Source organism: Takifugu flavidus, chromosome 19, assembly GCF_003711565.1.
Source record: "Takifugu flavidus isolate HTHZ2018 chromosome 19, ASM371156v2, whole genome shotgun sequence".
Classification (NCBI taxonomy): Eukaryota; Metazoa; Chordata; class Actinopteri; order Tetraodontiformes; family Tetraodontidae; genus Takifugu; species Takifugu flavidus.
Window position 1 is genome coordinate 5,213,024 of NC_079538.1, and position 18,035 is coordinate 5,231,058.

At 48.7% G+C, this 18,035-nt stretch overlaps 4 protein-coding genes across 5 annotated transcripts; 3 read left to right on the forward strand and 1 right to left on the reverse strand.

The window, feature by feature from the left end:
* Nucleotides 1-379: 379 nt before the first annotated feature.
* On the forward strand, nucleotides 380-1,825 carry LOC130515846 (phospholipase A2 inhibitor beta-like). The gene is made up of 2 exons (XM_057016383.1): nucleotides 380-604; nucleotides 715-1,825. The coding sequence occupies exon 2, from the start codon at nucleotides 717-719 to the stop codon at nucleotides 1,710-1,712; it is 996 nt and encodes a 331-aa protein (XP_056872363.1). The 5' UTR covers nucleotides 380-604; nucleotides 715-716; the 3' UTR covers nucleotides 1,713-1,825.
* Nucleotides 1,826-2,165: 340 nt separating this feature from the next.
* LOC130515845 (leucine-rich alpha-2-glycoprotein-like) lies at nucleotides 2,166-3,863 on the forward strand. The gene is made up of 2 exons (XM_057016382.1): nucleotides 2,166-2,281; nucleotides 2,343-3,863. Exons 1-2 carry the CDS (start codon nucleotides 2,226-2,228, stop codon nucleotides 3,355-3,357), a joined length of 1,071 nt encoding a protein of 356 aa, XP_056872362.1. The 5' UTR covers nucleotides 2,166-2,225; the 3' UTR covers nucleotides 3,358-3,863.
* A 6,685-nt stretch (nucleotides 3,864-10,548) lies between these two features.
* On the reverse strand, nucleotides 10,549-13,264 carry LOC130516107 (potassium voltage-gated channel subfamily F member 1-like). Its single transcript, XM_057016912.1, has one exon. The coding sequence runs from the start codon at nucleotides 12,736-12,738 to the stop codon at nucleotides 11,266-11,268; it is 1,473 nt and encodes a 490-aa protein (XP_056872892.1). The 5' UTR covers nucleotides 12,739-13,264; the 3' UTR covers nucleotides 10,549-11,265.
* Nucleotides 13,265-14,500: 1,236 nt separating this feature from the next.
* Nucleotides 14,501-18,033, forward strand: pdia6 (protein disulfide isomerase family A, member 6). 2 transcript variants are annotated; one of them, XM_057016913.1, is made up of 13 exons: nucleotides 14,501-14,658; nucleotides 14,936-15,077; nucleotides 15,311-15,368; nucleotides 15,561-15,687; nucleotides 15,764-15,867; nucleotides 15,942-16,075; nucleotides 16,187-16,301; nucleotides 16,430-16,570; nucleotides 16,639-16,723; nucleotides 16,804-16,876; nucleotides 16,956-17,114; nucleotides 17,192-17,288; nucleotides 17,392-18,033. In XM_057016913.1, exons 1-13 carry the CDS (start codon nucleotides 14,640-14,642, stop codon nucleotides 17,461-17,463), a joined length of 1,326 nt encoding a protein of 441 aa, XP_056872893.1. In that variant the 5' UTR covers nucleotides 14,501-14,639; the 3' UTR covers nucleotides 17,464-18,033. The 2 variants fall into 2 exon arrangements, with proteins under 2 accessions (XP_056872893.1, XP_056872894.1); XM_057016914.1 differs by having other exon boundaries at nucleotides 15,945-16,075.
* The last annotated feature ends 2 nt before the right edge of the window (nucleotides 18,034-18,035 follow it).

The window sequence follows — 18,035 nt, forward strand, 5'->3', positions numbered from 1 at the left end:
AATATTAAGTCATGTAAGGCTACCATGCTATTAAGGTGAACTGCTTTGCTGAACCCCTACAGTAGTTAAAAAGTGGCAAGCTTTCTTTTTGCTTTCTTTTTTACAGGAACCTATAAACAAGAATTTAATTTCAGCCTCAACTGCTCATATAAATGAGTCCTCGATACCCGTGCCCATGTGCTCATCACTTCTCTATCATTCCTCCAGAGTGTGAACGCTGAGGGAAAACTGGGACAGTAGAAACTCAACAATAAACGGTCGTGTCGTCAGCGTACAAGCGCTTTCGCAGGTCATTTATATAAATTATGAATACTGTATGTTGTGTAACTACTGTCCATGTTTACCTTGTTGGGATGCTCACACTATTTATTACAACCACGCGATCATTTTTACCGGAACTTGTTCAATAAGTGAGATAAAACTTGCAGGTCTTGTACTTTCCATGCAGGCTAAAGTACATTGCGTGCGGCTCTGCCTGACGAATGACTGCGACGGTCCTTGTTTACCCACTGAGTATTGATTAGAGGAGGGGACATCCATCTCCCCTCAAATGAGCTGGAAAACTTGTGCCGGAGTGGTCTGACGACACTGAAAAAATAACACAGTAAGTTGTATTACTGGAATCCAGATCAGGCGGGAACTGGAAATGACAAGGGTCAGAGATATTTAAGCTTCTGCTGTTTCTTTAATCTGTACTCTCCTCTTGTGCCGTAGCGATGAAGTCCTGGTACACGCTGGCTTTCCTCTGCTTCACATGCGTCTGCCGAGGCTCTCCGTCCTGTCCGCCGCTGTGCAAATGCTACTCGAGAAGAGCTGAAGTCGTCTGTAATGAGGTCGCCCTGACGGAGTACCCCTCTGGCAGTCTCCAGAAAAACACCACGATGGTGACCATCCAGTACACAAACATCAGCTCCATCACCGAGGATGATCTGAGTGCCACACCCCAGCTGCGTGAGCTCCACCTGTACAACAATCACCTGAGGAGGCTTTCCTCGCACCTCCTCAGAGGCGTTCCTCAACTCCACACTTTGGACTTCACGGAAAACAAACTGTCTGAGCTGCCCGAGGATGTCTTCAGCCACGCGCCTCTCTCCAGTTTGGTGCTGAAGGCTAACCGGCTTGAAAAAGTAGATGCCAAGTGGTTTCCTCACAATAGCAACCTCACGTGGCTGGATTTGTCTGGGAACCTCTTGACCAGGATCCCGGCCTCGCTTCTTCAGAAGCTGTCCCACCTGGAAAACCTGGACATTTCCAACAATCGGGTGGACAGGATCCCATCAAACGTGTTCAGCCCGCTCTCCAAACTCGAGAGGCTAAACCTGCAAGATAACAAACTGGCCAGTCTGGATGCCGCAACATTCCAAAGCACATCTAAAGTCCTCTATCTCTTCCTGTCACGAAACAAGCTCAGCAAACTGCCCCAAAACCTTTTCCAGGGCCTCACTCAGGTTAGAGTCCTGAGTCTAGATGACAACCAGCTGAGACACATCCCTACTGGACTGTTGGACCCTTTAACCTCTCTGGACGACGAAGGGCTGGACCTGACTGGCAACCCCTGGTTGTGTGATGGCCAGATGAAATACCTTTGGAGGTGGATTCAGAAGAACAAGAACAAGCTCTTCCTGCCAGGCACCATCACCTGTGCCAGGCCACCGTCTCTGGCTGGCCGCTCAATCGTGTCCCTGGCAGAGAGCGAACTAGACCAGTCTTAAATTGTTCATCCGTGTACTGGTCGGTGTCTGATTCAGTGATATCCCCAAGAAATGTTGTGTTTCTGTGTGTAAGCGAGCTCGGCTTCAAATAAAACTGTCCGAAAAATCAACAATCTTGTGGTTTTTACATTGGATGTAGCAAGAAAATACATGCAAGAGTCCTTTGGGTTATTGTAGCACTTTAAAGACCCTTTCACACAACCCATGATCACTGATTAGTCTATCTTCAGACACACTTAATGTGTTAATTCCCTAGATTTGAAGTTTTGCTAATCAGATTCAGGAAGAACATTCTTATTAGACTCTCACTTCTCCAAAACTTGTTAAAACCTTGTAAAATTCATATGTGTAGAGTTTCCACGTGAATAGACAGAGAAAGAAGGGACAATTGATCTGCGCTGACGTCTGTTGCTTTAGACCCAAAGTCCAGAACACGTAAGCGCTCGGCAGATGATCCGCCGATTTGTTTGTTTTGTTGCAACATGTCGTGCTGACTCATTTCTGGGAACAAATATGCTCAAATTTATATTTAACCAAGTCCATAATCCCACAGATGGTCCTTCTCACAGGTAGGAGTGGCGATATGCTTTATATTTTACATCCTGTGGTACATTTTTCGTATCTGTGCAGCGTCCTGAAGATGAACTTCTGGCTCGTCCTGATTTTTGGCGTGCTGGCTAAATGCCGCTGTCAGGAAAGCGGCGCCTGCCCCTGTCCGGATCTGTGCACCTGTTCTTTTGGGTCTTCGAGTGCAGAGGTGGAGTGCAGCGGGAGCTCCCTCACACGTTTCCCTCCCTGCGGTTTCCCCTCCAACACCACTCGGCTCTCTATCCGATCCACCAACATCAGCAGCGTCACAGCCAGCCACCTGAACGCCACGCCACGTCTGCGCAGCCTGCAGCTGTATCACAACAAGCTGGCACAAGTCCCTCCAGATCTGATGAAAGGTGTCCCTGGCTTGAATGGATTGGATCTGACAGGGAACCAGCTGGTTCTCCTCCCTGCGGATGTCTTCAAGCACGCCTCACTGCACAGTCTGGTCCTGAAGAACAATCAGATCGTAGAAGTGGACCCCGACTGGTTCGCTGACAACAGCAGCCTGACCTGGCTGGATTTGTCTGGGAACCGTTTGACAGATTTACCCGCTGCTCTCTGTCACAAGCTTCCCCTCCTGGAGAATTTAGACTTGAGCGACAACCGTTTGCAAGAACTCCATCGTGACGCCTTTCGGAGCCTTCGCCACCTGAAGACGCTGAATCTGGCCGGAAACAGACTGAGTTTCCTGGAATCTTCCATCTTCACCAGCAACCTGAATTTATCGCAGCTCTTTTTACAGGAGAATCGGTTGCAGGAGCTGCCGGCAGACCTCCTCGGGGGTCTCCTGCGTCTGGATCTTCTGCTGCTCAATCAGAACAGGCTGCAGCATTTGCCTCCGGGGTTCCTGGACAGAAATGCCTCTTTTCGGGTGATCCTGTCGGGAAACCCTTGGATTTGTGATGAGAAGATGGAGTATTTGTGGCGATGGCTCACTGTCCATCCACAAAATGTTTTGTTCAGAGAGGAGGTGATGTGTGCAGGCCCTGAAGCTCTCAGACATCGACAAGTGGTTTTGTTAACCCGCAGTGAGCTGGGACTTCAGCCCTGATGGGCAGCTGCTGAGCTTTTAAAAAATAAAAAAAAACACAAATGAACTGCAAACATTTAACTGTATTAAAGGGCACAAATAATAACAATCCCTAAAGGTTTCCTCTTTCTGTTTCTCATCTCTCTGTTTTTGGATATTCTCCAGCCCTCTGGGGGGCGCTAGATGCTAAAGTGAATGTAAAAGAAAAGCTCATTCGGAGCTGCATTCCCACATTCTGCCTCCTGTCTCCTCATTCTTGCAGCCAGTCCTTCATCGCTCGTTTGCTCCCCCAGATTGCAGCATTGTTCCGGCAGCATCTTTATTGTTTTAATGGTGTCGAGCACGTGGGAGTGTGTGTGTGGGCAGCGAAACAGCTGAGAAGTGAGAAATGACCTCGTCTCTTTCCCCCTTCCTCTCAGCTCTCTCTCATTCTGTTCCACAGTAAAAACAACGCAAACACACAAGCCCTGATTATGCTGAGTGCTCTTCAAATCTAAGTTATTGCTCTAATAAAATATAAAACATGGCCTCCTCTCCAGGTTGTTACTTATGGAAATGAAACCTTGGTCGCAAATGTTCCCAAGATGAGACGGAGAACTTCTGTGGTTTGGGCTCCTGTTTAGCTTCTACCTGAGGCGTCTGTGTGATGTTCAAGGTCGGTGGGGTCGTTCTCCCTCCTCGACCAACGCCTGTTTAAAGGCGCCCTCGTCTTCACTTGACATTTACCTGTTCTTTCTAAATCCTGCCGACAGTCTGACATTTCTCAGCTTTAACAGTGACGTTGATGAATGAGGATGAGGCTACTCGGTCTCCGATGGGCTCGGAGGAAGGGCGGCTTCCGGCTCGCTGCGGCATTAATGAAACCAGATTCACACAGAAGGAAGCTGTGGCTGCTGTAGCTGATGAGCATTGTTCTAGATCCTGAGGATTCTGATTGTTATAATGGTATCTTGCCTAATTTGAGCACTAATGGTGAGGATTGCTTTCTTGAGGATTACTTTTACAAAAATTCCTGTAATTGCTGGTGGAAAAGGGGCCATTAATCTCTTTCTGTAGCCAGTGAATCGCGTTGGTGCAGTTAAACCTGGTGCACAGTTCAGAAATTTCCCGTTTAACGAGATGTGCTCTCATTACGGCCTGACCTACAGCGGCGGCTCACCTTTGCTCTTGAACCGCGGCGTCTCTCTGGTCGCTATCCTTCTGTCGTGTGTTTGAACCTCATCTTGGCGCAGGAATCTGCTTGTTATCGGCTCATTACAGGTTCCCCCGAGGTGGGTGAGAAGAACCGCGCTGTGACTGTCTGAATTACCATGCTAGCACGTTGCACCAGTTTGATGCTCCTCCCTGAACCCTTTATCAAACCCCTCCATGCTGTGTATATGGGCTGACAGTGTGCTGTGTACGCCTCCAATATAGACCAGCATGCAATGCTCCTCATGCAATGTGTAGTTTAATTCATTTCACTTTTATTTGCTCAAAGCGGCGCAGTCTCACACATTAACATTAGCATCATCTGTCATCATCGCGTTTGTTTTATCAGCCCAACTGGTGCAAAGGCCCCTCTCATGAATCATCCTGCTTCTTGACAGCGTAAATCTGAATAAGGACTGAACTCCCCTTTCTAGGTTTTCCCCCACGGGGCTCTGTGTTTAGCGTCTTGCTACAAATCAAAGCTGTTTAAGTGCGGGAGCGGAGGTGTTAATGGAGGAGCCACCAGCAGCAGATATGTCACGTCCACCCGAGCCTCAGCAGAGCAAATGAAAAATGCATCAGCGGTAAACATCGACCACGCCAGCAGATTAGTTAAGTGAAACCTGAATAGTTAGCCTGTCCAACCATTCAGATGTTTAATCAGGGCTCTCATGGGAGTCATATTAAGCACAATAATACCCATTATAACTGTGTGAAACGGTGTTTAAATGAGGATCTGCAGGGTGTGTAAAACAGGGAATGAATCCTGCACCAGAGGTGAAATATTTTATGCCATTTGATTAATTCTGGGGGAAGATGTCAGCTTTGACAGCCCCAGTAATGGGAATACATCCCAAAACTTTGACTGGATTTGCTGTACAGACACTGACAGGAGAGGAGGACAAGATCTTTCTACTTGTGACCTGAGCTTGAGTCGATGTGTCCACATATCAGGATGATTAAAAAAGCAAAACCTCTTCACACACAAGCACATCAGCGACTTTAAACCAGGAACAAACTGGGATGACACGTGTTCGTAGCGTCAGATGAAGAAACGATCCCCGTGTCAATGGAGGAGACGACCCTCTTTTCATCTGCCCACCCCCGCTCTAATCCTGACATCACTCTGACCGCAGAATTTTGCACTCCTCATCCTCCGACTCACATCTGACATCCTCACATCCACTCTCTTTAATTACTATGTAAATATTCCACTGCAGCAGTGCAGCGGGGGCCGCGGCGGCGAGCAGAAACATCCTTCTCTCGCATCCATCGCCACCGTTTCCTGCGACCCGCCATCCCTCCATACTCACCCACAGAGATCCACGCCGGGACCCAAAGGGCTGAGGGTGTGTAGCCACCTGAGAAGGATTAGACAAGGACACAGTTTGATGTGCCACATTTGTTCTGTGTTCATCTTTTCACACTGAGGGGATGTGGGTTATATTCTGGCCGGGCAGCGCTCACCTGTTGCTGGGGGGTGGGGGGGGTATGCAGTATGCAGCAGCGTGTTTATAGTTACCCCTCAAGGTCAAGGTCAGTGGCGAGCGAGCGGGGTCCAGCCAACTGTTTGTGATTTCTGCTAATGTGCCGAGTCAATGGTTTGACGAGCTCCAGCAAAGATCCCTGTTTCCATAATCAATTATTCAGTAATCCCCCTGCATTAATTATGGAGATGTGCCAGCGGCTAATTAGCCCAACTTAAACACAAGTGAGGGAGAAATGGCTAGCCTGGCTATTTCTGACGTTCAAACATATGCTCGCCAACACCCTCAGAGAACTCGAACAGAAGTTCAGAAGCCTATTTTTATTTTATTTTTTTAACGGCTAAGTTGACTACATTTGACCTATTTAAGCACATTATTTAGTATTTCCTTTAAAGGAGTAGTTCTTCTACAGCTTCTAAAGGCTAGCGATGTCTTAGAGTAGCTTATCATTTTTCAGAAACGTCCATTCTTACGTAAACGTCCACAGCCGTTCCATTCCTTTTGCCATGCTCTTGACCTAAAAGTGAGCTTAAAGAAATAAATCTTTTGGCCGGAGATGTTCCATTTATCATGCGTCTGAACGAAACGTCACTTCAGCCGAAGGCAGAAGAGCCATGAGAATAATGCCCAGCTGTCACCAGTCGACACCAGTCGATGATGCGCGCTTGATTAGATCTGCCTCAGACACTGTAAATGTCAAGCGTGGCTGCTTGTATCCTCACTAAATAATGACTTTATGATCTGCAGTCCTGCACTGTAATCAAAGAAGTGGTCCACAATGAGATCCAATTCATGGAAGAAGACGAAGAAGAAAGGTCCGATCTATCATTGGGGTCAGGGCCTCTCAAGGGCAATTTCTTTAATTAGATGTCCACACATTTATCAGAGGTAGTGACACGGGGCCACAAGAAAATGGCTCATCCGGTGGAACGTGTCCTTTTTGAGATATTTTTAAAATAGAGACCAAAAAGGAACAGAGCGTCTTGAGAGGAGGAGAATATTAAACAGACACGGTGGTGTAGCTCTTTATTATGTGCGCAGCGGTACGCAGGAGATCCGGTTTTTGCCCTTTTATGTGTTGCTGTTTATAACTTTCGAAGTAAATTCACTTGCAGAGGGACGGATGGATTCATGTCGGGGAGAAAACTGCTTCAGAAAAGCTTTGAGTCTGAACCGTGAGGCTGTCAGTGGGCACCGTGGTGCAGCTCAAACAAAGCAACACATTAGCGAGCAGCAACACGAAGAAATCCACCAGGACGCCGGCTTGTGATTTACATATTCATATCTGCTGAGCGAGTCGTGTCTGGGGCGCTCCCTCACTGACAAATGTTTGAATTTAAAGAACCGATTCGGTTTTATATTCTGGTGAGTAAACATGTGGAGGCAAACGCACATTGCCTTGGATTCATATTATTCACACTCATATTTCCAATCTGGCTCGAACCGTCATGGGGATTTTTCCGAAGATTGGAGGGTGAAATAAAAGGTCCGGTCGGTCCTGTGGGAACAGTCAGCAAGGCTGTGGGCAGCCAAGAAGCTGCGACCGCTCTAATCATCATCGCTGTGATGCTGAAGCATCCACAATAAACACACTCAGAGTTTTGATTATTCCACTATAGAGGAGACGCTTTGGGTTAGGCTGTATATCAGAATAGACTAATCCCTCACTGCTTGAATTCCTGACAGAAGACAGAATAAATAAGTTATATATGTTATGTGAGCTTAACACATTTGTTTTGGGAGTTTTTATCATTTCGGTTGTTCAGACAGTGTTAAAATAACTTAGCATTCAATAAATGCACAAGCTAATCTAAGCAACTCTTCTGAAACAGCGACTGACTGAAGCAATAATGAAATAAAGGACATTGGATCTGCTCAGGAACAGATTCTCTGTATCAGATTCATTAAATCTGACAGCTAGGAGAAGGCCACAGTCAGAGCAGCAGATACCAGTCGGACTTATCGGACCAGCGCAGAGACTCACCGGGGCTTTATTTGTATCTGTCGTCGCCATGAAAGGCGCCGTAAAACACTCCTCCGATAAAAACCGAGGCTGCGACTGGGAGATCCAGATCTCAGAGTCTCCAGTTCCCTCAGATGGAGACTGTTTCTGGGAACAGAATCAAATGCAGCTTTGCTTTGCACAAAGTCTTTCCAGCATCAGTCTTCATGATCGGGAGCAGGTGAAAGGTAATAAACCACTGATAATCCACCTACTCACCCTGAAGGAATCGCACCGAGCCGGAACCATTACTCAGTTCTCCGCTGATGCTCCCTCTGATGACTCAAGGAAGCGGCTCAGTGGCGTCAATGTTTTCGTTCAGGCTCCCACCTTTAACACCTCGGTTCCACGTGGGGAGTTGCGGTGCGGCTCAGGAACGGCACACCTGTGTACAATGAAGTGTGCTGTCGTCCATGTTCCCAGAAGCCTGCAGGAAACGATTATTTTCAGGACGTTGCGCGAGACAAAGGAAGTGGGAGACGTAATGGGCTCGAGGGGCAAAAGATATGAGCGCAGTTTGGGAGATTGGTTGCCTGCGTCATCCTCTGCTATTTTGCAGAAGGTCATACAGTATTTAATGTGTGTAATTATTAGTGTGCAGCCGTGCGGGGGTCTCTGCTTCAGGATGCCGTGTCCCCGCCGCTCCCTAGGGAATAAAAGACATAATCAGCGCAGTAAAGTTTGCTCCTCGCCTTCCAGATGTGACATTTCCGAGATTACCCCCCTCCGGTAGTGAGACATAACACCATGCCCGGAACATTCTTATTCAAATGATCACACCGGACCATCTGCAGACTATAAATCTATTAAAGGTCCCGTTAGAGGCTGAGCTTCTCCCGCTTTTGTCGTGGAATTCCAAGTGGTTTCGTCCCTGATGTGTTTCAGCGTCACCCTGCCTACAGAATCACCGCCACCACGTCCCGGTGAGTGTCCAACGACCGCTCCCGGGTTCATTGGTGCACAGGCGATCTCCAGGGTTTGGTCTGAAACTGAGGAGGTCCAGGCTGTAAAGGTCAGGGGTGGGGAGCTGCCTTGATGATGGCTGACGCCAGCGTTGAACTCGCTTCGCCTGTTTCGATGAAGCGACCGTGAACCCAGCGGGGCGCGGCCTGCTCCCCCGTTCCCCCGCGTTTGCCTGACTTCCCCGCGTGCACGCGCGGTGTTTTTCCGCAGCGTCTGAAGATGCAACAATGGACTCCAGCTTAAAATGCCCCCGGCAGCGGTGAAGGGATAATGAGTGTAATCGTGAGGAAAGGGTGAGGAAAGCCTCCCATCTCACTCCCACGCTGCTGCTGGTGACCTGCGTGTAGGTGTAAACCATCCAGCAGAGGGGAAGACACGTGCACGGCCGAAGGAGCGCCTGTTTGTGTTGGTGCAATTATTTCTGTGCACTTGATGGTGGGTGGCGGAGCGGAAGGGAGGTGCTCCTGCACATGGCAGGGTTTCTAAATCTGCATGCACGTGTGTTTGCGGGGTCATTGTGTCTCCACACAATGCACGCTTGTTAGCGTGCACACAGGCCATGTGCCCATCTACCGCTGGCCTGCAGAGACAGGCGAGGCGTGTGGGCGGAGGGCGCACAGAGTCCTGCCGGACCTCCTTCGTTGCCTTTTGGCTCTGGGCCGCATAACTTCTGGAGCTGAGGTGAAAAACCAGTGAGCTGAGCTGGATCCGTGCTCGGATCAAACGGGCTCGCGCCTGCTCTCCGCCGATTAATGCAAACGCTCAGAAAAGAAAATAGAGAGAGAAACAAGTCAAATAAACCAGCTGTTCCTTGCTCCAACAGGTCCTCTGTGCTTTGAACCAAAAATTCACATCTTTTTCATTATTATTTCATGCTTGTAGCCTCTTTTGAGAGCCTTAAAGTAGCTGCTAATGATGCAGCTAAGCCAGTTCAACCATAACTAACGTGCTGAGATGTCGATAAAGCCGTCGAGAAAACAGTGAAATAACTCCAAGATACAAAGCTAATTGCCCAAATGATCAAGCTGAGGAGTCGTTTGAATAATAAGGTGAGCCGTAATGATAAATCAGTTATAGGGGATTTCTTTCAAAAATGGATGAATGTGCGACTTTTGGGAGCTGGGATTCACTTGTTATTATGCAGCTTCGTCAACGAGAGGAAAGAGATTCATTTTTATTCAGCTGTTGAGCCCCCAGGGCCAACGCAGCACTTCCATCTTCCCAACGCTGCACCATTTTCACCACCGCCGGCGTTCTTTATGTACATATTTTGTGGACTCGTCTTTGTGTGCGCAACATTCTGGGCTTTTTGTGGGCTCGGGAAAGGAAGGGGGGGGGGGGGGGGGGAGTGTTCAAGCTCTGGGTTACAGAAAACTTCAGAAGAGAAGCACACATTCATGATCAGTATGTGACAGGTTCAGCCGACACATCCACGCTCAGCTTGGGTTTTTTTTTTTAGATTTTAATGATCTCTCCTGCTGTGCAAAGACCTGTTGAGGTTCATGTCAATCACACTTGCATTTATATTCATACCCACAAGCCTCAAAAGCACTTAATCATACATAAACCTGCTGTTTTATGGCCATTTTTATTGGTATTTTCTTGACATTCTACTCATTTGTTTTACACATGAACTAACCTTTATCTGAAAACACACTGAAAATGGGAGTTGAAGCGGCTCAAATCCTGGTTCTGCTGCCTCTGTTGCTCCTTCCTGTGAGCGCGGTGCTGAAGTTTCAGGGTGGAGATCTGAGGGGTGACGGCTGCTGCAGAATTTAAACAGGAACATGTCCTGCAGCCAACTGAGCCTTTGGAGTTCTGGTGTCTGTTACAGATCTGATCCCAGTCCGTCCTTTGAACTGGCGCCTGGGGATTTTCTATCTTATGCATTAACACAGATACAGTATGTCACCACAGCAAAAACATTGCCATCATCTTTCCTCAGTCTGGGATCTAAGGTACAGGTTTTACTCATATTTGTTAATAACAAAGTACTAAAGAAAGCCCCTCGGTGAGTAGAGGGATGTGCTCCAGTGAGCAGGAGTGTGCTGACTGGGGATGGTGTTATATAAGGAGACTAAATGGGGAAGGGGGGGTCCTGCTGAACCCCTCGGTCCGCAGGGAGTTACTGCGCAAAGGAACCGCTCGTGAGTCAATAGTTCTGGCATACGTCCCATTTGTAGGATCTCCTGGTGCCTCGATCTGTGATGTCCTGCTATGCTCTTATTTACAAACGCGTCCGAGTCGCTGAATCGATGGGCTTGAGTTTCATTCGGTGTTCAGTGTTCATGAGATGAAATATTCGGTGGCCTCCACTGTGCTCTCAAAGCTTGCGTCCGTGCTGGGGGTCTGGATGCCTGCCCCTCCCCTGGGGGCTTTCAGTAAGGGGATATATGTGTCGCTGTCCCAGACCCCCGCGCCACAGACGTGTTTATGGGCGCCGGGCGATGCCTCCCGGCCGCTATCTTCGGAGCGCAGCGCCATCAGCTCAATCTCATGCCTCGCCGCGGTCTCCAGCACCTGTTGCTTGTTGTAGAAAAGGACAAAATTGTTGATGATGGGGTGTATGGGCAGCGCTATGGCGATCACCCCGCACAGAAAGCTGATAGCGGCGTTACATCGACCTAAAGTGGTCTTCGGGTAGACGTCTCCATATCCCACCGTGGTCATGGTTATCACGGCCCACCAAAACGACTGCGGGATGCTCGTGAACAGAGTGTCCGGATGGTTTTGTTCCATGGTGTAGCCCAGTGCGGAGAAGAGGAAGACCCCCACGCCCATGTACATGAGGAGCAGCCCGAGCTCCTTGAAGCTGCTCTTCAGGGCAGAAGTCAGAGTCTGGAGTCCAGAGGAATGTCGCGCCAGCTTGAAAATGCGCGCAATGCGCATTATGCGTAACGCCTGCACCGCTTGTTGCACGTTGGCCAGCTCCATCACCCCTGCGCCGAAGGAGGTCAAGATCAGAACCACGTAGAATGGCATGATGGCCATAAAATCGACGATGTTCATGAAAGCCAGGACGAATTTAACTTTATTTGGACAAGAGATGAGCCGCAGGATGTACTCGATAGTGAACCAGCCGATGCACACTGTCTCTATCACCTCCAGAGTCGGGTGCTCCGATAGGTTACCCTCTGAGTCCTCCACCTGCAGGTCGGGGATGGTTCCGACGCACATCACCACAGAGGAGACGAGGATAAAGATGAAGGAAACTATAGCGATTACGTGCGCGGGGAGAGAGGACTCCGGTTTTTCCATCAGCCTCCAGACGCACATCTGAAAGCGCTGCCAGCCTCCCGCGGACGGATCCCCCTCTCGGTCCACCAAGATAGTCCTCACTTTCTCCGCGATCTCCGCAAGTTCATCCTGCACCTCCTGCAAGTGGCCTTTACAGCATTCGTCGAGGAAGTCGGGCCCGATTTTCCAGAAGTCCATCTCCTTCATGAAACAAATGGGGCAGATGCCTCTTTTCATGTGGACTTCTCCGTAATAATACAGCTCCATTATGCATTTGAACGCATCGGGGTCTCTGTCAAAATAAAACTCCCCGGTTTCGGGGTCGTAGTCATCACACAAAGCGTAGATGTCCTCGGAAGTCTTGAGTGAACAGTCCACCAGTTCTGCCAGTCGGGTGTCCGGGTAGCGAGTCAACACGTCCCCATATAACACCTGTTTCACCCCGCCGATGTTGACAGTTATCTCTGCCTCTTCGCTGGCTTCCGAGCCGTTGCAGTACCGTGTCCTCTGGACCCCCCACATTATGGTGAAGACAATTTAGTGACAGTCCAACTGATCGGGATTTTCCGCACAAGTGGTGATTTATAATAGTAATAAGAATAAAACTCGAAAGTCTCGGCGCTGTGCGTAAAACCGCTCCAGATTCCTAATCCTGTGTTTGTATGGCTCTGCAACAGAAGATCACTTGAGTAGAGGCGAGTCTTCTCCGTTTAAACCCACCGTGTTTGGCGATGAACACCCGTGCGCCTGTGCGTTCTGAGAAACTTGGCATTGGAGTGCGCGTAATGTCAAGCCATCCATAACCACATGGGGGAATTTCCGGTGAACGCATTCCGAGAGCCTGTGCGCGCTCACCATGGTGGATGAAAATCAATAGAGATTAATGCGGGCATCCACTGAGCCACCTTCGTCCTTCCATCTAAAACTATGACTTTGGCGACCCTCTTTTCATCACTGGTGCCCCATACATACATTATAAATGGATAAAACGGTCTGTGAGTTTAGACATTATGCTAGAGAACATGACCATTCATAGCAAAGAATGGGAAAGACTCGTGGAAAATAAAGTTAAAGTATAGTCGAGAGTTTAATATGCTTTTATTTTGGCTGGAAAAACCGTTTTTCCGCCCTGTGTGCGGCAGTTTGACGCAGCGCAGTGCAGCCAGGCGCAGCAGCTCGTATGTCTCAGCGGCGTGCGATGAATTCAGAAGCAGGAATCCACTCCACTGGCTCTAGCGGCGTCTTTATCAGCGGCGTTTACTTACATGTCACTAATTCTTATTGTTGGATTTCTAGAAAATAAACTCTTTCAAATGGACTCAGCATCCATTTTTTTCGATTACCGCCAATTAAGCCAAACTCGATTGGAAGAGTTATGAATAAAATAGAAACGTCAAGCTGTGAATCTGGACGTGTTCTCGGTGTCTCTTAGCTTAGTGCGTGGGGGATATTTATTCATTTATTCATTTATCTACTCTATTTGCTAGTTCTTTATATTTATTTGTATCATTGCCGCTATACAGTTGTGCAGAAGCTCTCTGACCAAACGCATTAGATCAAACTCTAAACAGCGCTTTTCTCGGTGTTTGTCTCCCTCTACTGGCAATAGGTTAGAATGCACGCGATCCCACTGAGATCCTAAAATTTGCATTTTCTTTCTGGCATTTTTTCCCCCTGCAGTGTCGCGGATGAATTATTGAATCGGGACTGCTGCAAAAGCAACAGGAGTCAGACTCAGTACAAAATTTAGAGTTCACGTGATTTTTTTATTTCACATTTTTAAGGAGGTTTGAGTGAAAATACATTACATTAAATGACGGCACATCGTTTACTTCACAGCTGCATCGTACAGTAAATAAATCATTTTGACTGGACTGTAACCGTCCTATTTGCTGATATGAGACGCACAGTTTATTTGCAGTTTGACCACTCAAATCTTCCTATTTATGAAATTATTCCTGCTACTGATAATCTCCGATCTACCTCATTCTTTGGGGTGTCTACTTTTAACATTATTGCGTGTATTTATACACTAATCAATTTCTGAACTATTTGACGATGTCTTTGCTTTTACAATAAAGACACCACAGTAATTGCCAAAGGGTTTAGAAATCACGTGCGTGAGTCGGTTTAAGCACTTTATCGCCATTATAAGACGTGTTTTAGACTTATTGGAGCGGGTCAGACTTTAAAGTTTATTTTGCTGCCCCTCCGCTCCCCGGAACTCCCGCCCTCCCCGCAATTCACGCGCCGCTCCTGGACGCTACACGGCGCACGCTGATTGGCCGAGACGCCGCTCGGCCAGCAGCCGACCAATCAGCGCGGGCCACGGTGAGACTTCTCCATCTACTTTTGTGGGTGACGCAGCGGCGGCCGAGCCTGTGTGTCGCTAACAGGGAGACGAGCGGAGAGCAGCTGCAACCATGAGACCGCTTCTACTCGGTGAGTGACTCCCGGGAACACGTCCCACCGCGCCGCCAAAGTCTGTTTGTCGTTGCGGTGCGTGTCTGGGCGCCCCTTTGTTTCCGCGGTTAGCCTATGGAGCTAGTTAGGGTGCGCATAGCAGCGCCCGGCCTGCGCTATCGTCAGTGAAAGTCAATGAATTAAACTCTACTTTCACTTGTTACTTGCACACAAACGCATCGTTGCCGTTTCTTTGCTTGTGTCGTCCTCCTCCATTCGTAGTCGGTGTTTTGAACGAGTCTTTTGTTTCCTGCAGGAGTGTTGGGATGCTCCTTGCTCCTGTCTGTCCGGGCTTTTTACTCACCCGACGACGATGTCGTCGAGCTGACCCCCTCCAACTTCAACAAGGAGGTGATCCAGAGTGACGCTCTGTGGCTGGTGGAGTTTTACGCGCCCTGGTAAGTCTCTCCTTTACATTACAGCCATCGGCTCGGTGATGGAGAACTTGTTACTTGACACTCTGACTGTGAAGTCTGTGCATAAATGTGTGAAAGTTTTCCGAGGGTAACAGTGCCGAGTGGATACCGGAAGTTGTGCACCTTCGATGTTCCATAAAACTGAATTCATTCTGGCTGTAGCTGCTGGTTGGAGTCAGATGTTCTGATGTGTCCTCTATGGTTTATTGGTACAGGTGTGGCCACTGTCGGAACCTGGTTCCAGACTGGAAGAAGGCAGCAACAGCCCTCAAGGTAAACATGATGCCTACACCGCTTCTCGAACTTTGACACGTGATGTTTCAACAGTATTTCCAATCTCTTGTTTGCATAATGGAAAAACTGTAAATAAAACGGGGGGAGGTTGTCTATATTTGTTGGGTGATTATTTCAGTTATTTCATTAATTTCAAGATTGCACCTTCATCTGGTCTCTTAACACCTTCAGGGAATCGTCAAGGTCGGTGCTGTGGATGCAGACCAGCACAAGTCACTGGGTGGTCAGTATGGCGTCAGAGGATTCCCCACCATTAAGATCTTTGGAGCCAATAAGAACAAGCCAGAGGAATACCAAGGTACGGCTAAAAACCAGACAAAAGGCACCTGTTCACCTCATTATTGGCACAATTAATAATAATAATAATGCTACAGGTGGGCGCAGCAGCCAGGCCATCGTGGACGGAGCTCTGAGTGCTCTGCGTAGTCTGGTGAAGGAGAGGCTGAGTGGAGGCTCCAGCGGCTCAGGCTACAAACAAGTGCGCCTTTGTTTTAAATGATATCTGAGGTTAAACAAATGAAAGTGTTGGAGTAACGTTCGCTCTCCCCGCAGCAGCAGAGCGGCAGTGGCGGCAGCAAGAAGGATGTGGTTGAACTGACCGACGACAACTTCGACCAGATGGTGCTGGAGAGTGGCGAGGTGTGGATGGTGGAGTTCTTCGCCCCCTGGTGTGGACACTGCAAAAAGTCAGTGGCGTCCTTGAGAGCATGGATCCAAATTGGCTTCTCACATTATGTAGCCACATCTTGAACTCGCGTTCTGAGACATTTCCAGCAAACTTTGCCATCTGTCAACAGCCTGGAGCCTGAGTGGACAGCTGCTGCCACAGCTGTCAAGGAGCAGACCAAGGGCAAAGTTCGCCTCGGAGCTGTGGACGCTACCGTTCATCAGGTTGTGTCCAGCCGCTACGGGGTGAGTAAAATAAGAAGCTGATTAAACACCATTTCAGGTTAGATTAGGCCGTTAGTTTTATGGAAATGGGAATATTTGACTTGATAGCTTAGATAATCCAAATTTGCTGTTGTGTGTTCTGCGCGTAGATCCGAGGGTTCCCCACCATCAAGATCTTCCGTAAAGGGGAGGAGCCTGAAGACTACCAAGGAGGCCGCACCCGCGCTGACATCATCGAACGGGCTCTGGATCTGTTCTCTGACAACGCCCCTGCCCCCGAGCTGCTGGAGGTCAGTGTGCTTCTCTGCTCCCGTGCACGGCCGACGGGGTGTGATTTACACCTAAATGTTTGTGTCAGATCCTGAATGAAGACGTGGTGAAGAAGACCTGTGAGGACAGTCAGCTCTGTGTCATCGCTGTCCTGCCACACATCCTGGACACAGGTGAGACCTGCAAGGCCCCCACCCCAGCTACACATTTGTAAATTAGCCGACAAGCTGCTGAAATAGCTTTCCTCTTACAGGTGCCACGGGTCGAAACGGATACCTGGAAGTGATGATGAAGATGGCTGACAAGTACAAGAAGAAGATGTGGGGGTGAGGATGAGTGGCCAGGGTTTAGTCTTCAGATGCTTTTTATAGACGGCAGCTGTAACGTCTCCATTCCCTCCGTCAGCTGGCTGTGGGCAGAAGCCGGTGCTCAGCTGGAGCTGGAGGCCTCTTTGGGCATCGGTGGGTTCGGCTACCCCGCCATGGCAGCCATCAACACCCGCAAGATGAAGTACGCTTTACTCAGGGGCTCCTTCAGCGAGACGGGCATTCACGACTTCCTCAGGTAAAACGCGCTTCGACTATCTCACAATATCGGAATGTAAAGTAAGAACGATAAAGCTCCGTAATGTTTTTCTCTAGGGAGCTTTCAGTGGGCAGAGGCTCCACTGCTACCTTTGGAGGGGGGGCCATGCCCAATATTCAGAGCGTTGACGCCTGGGACGGCAAAGACGGACAGGTGAGTCGAGAGCTTTACCTTCAGGGATGGGCAGACACCTGTTCAAATATTCATATTAAATATGCTGTGTATGATATCTGCTAACGCTAATCTCCATCCGCAGCTCCCCGAGGAGGAGGAGTACGACCTCAGCGACGTGGACATGGACGAAGACTTTGACAAAGATGAGTTGTGAGCCCGGCCTGGGAAAGATCTTTTCCAGACAGTCCTGTTTGGATCTGGTCTGAGTCGGACCCGCTTCCCCTCTCCTGTGGACGAATGGGAGGCCAGGCTGAAATACTCCAGAAAAGACACAGGTGGGACAGCTGCTGCTGCCTGTCCCATCATCTCTTTCAGTCACCTGGGGACATTAAGGCTGTTTGTGCGTCATGTCCCCGGAGTTAAACACACCTGCTGAATATTCCAAGTTGCATATTTATATGGCCTCTGCCAGCTGTGAGGAGGAGCAAGGATCTTCAGAATGTCTTTTTTTCTTCTTCTGACGTCCTTCTCCCTCCTCTGCTGCCACCTCCAAGCACCTATTTCTGAGACGTGGACTTGTCAAAACAGCGCTTCAGTGTCTGAGCCTCATTTTCCCTCCTTTTCAAATGTGGACGTGTGAAATTTGGCGGGTTTGCGTCCCAGATCAAGGGGATACTGTCGGGACGGATTATGTGGATTTTAAAATTTTTTCTTACACGACTTTATTTCAGTTCTGTGAAAACAAAGTACATTTTTTCGTTACAAAAATAAAAAATAAACACAACC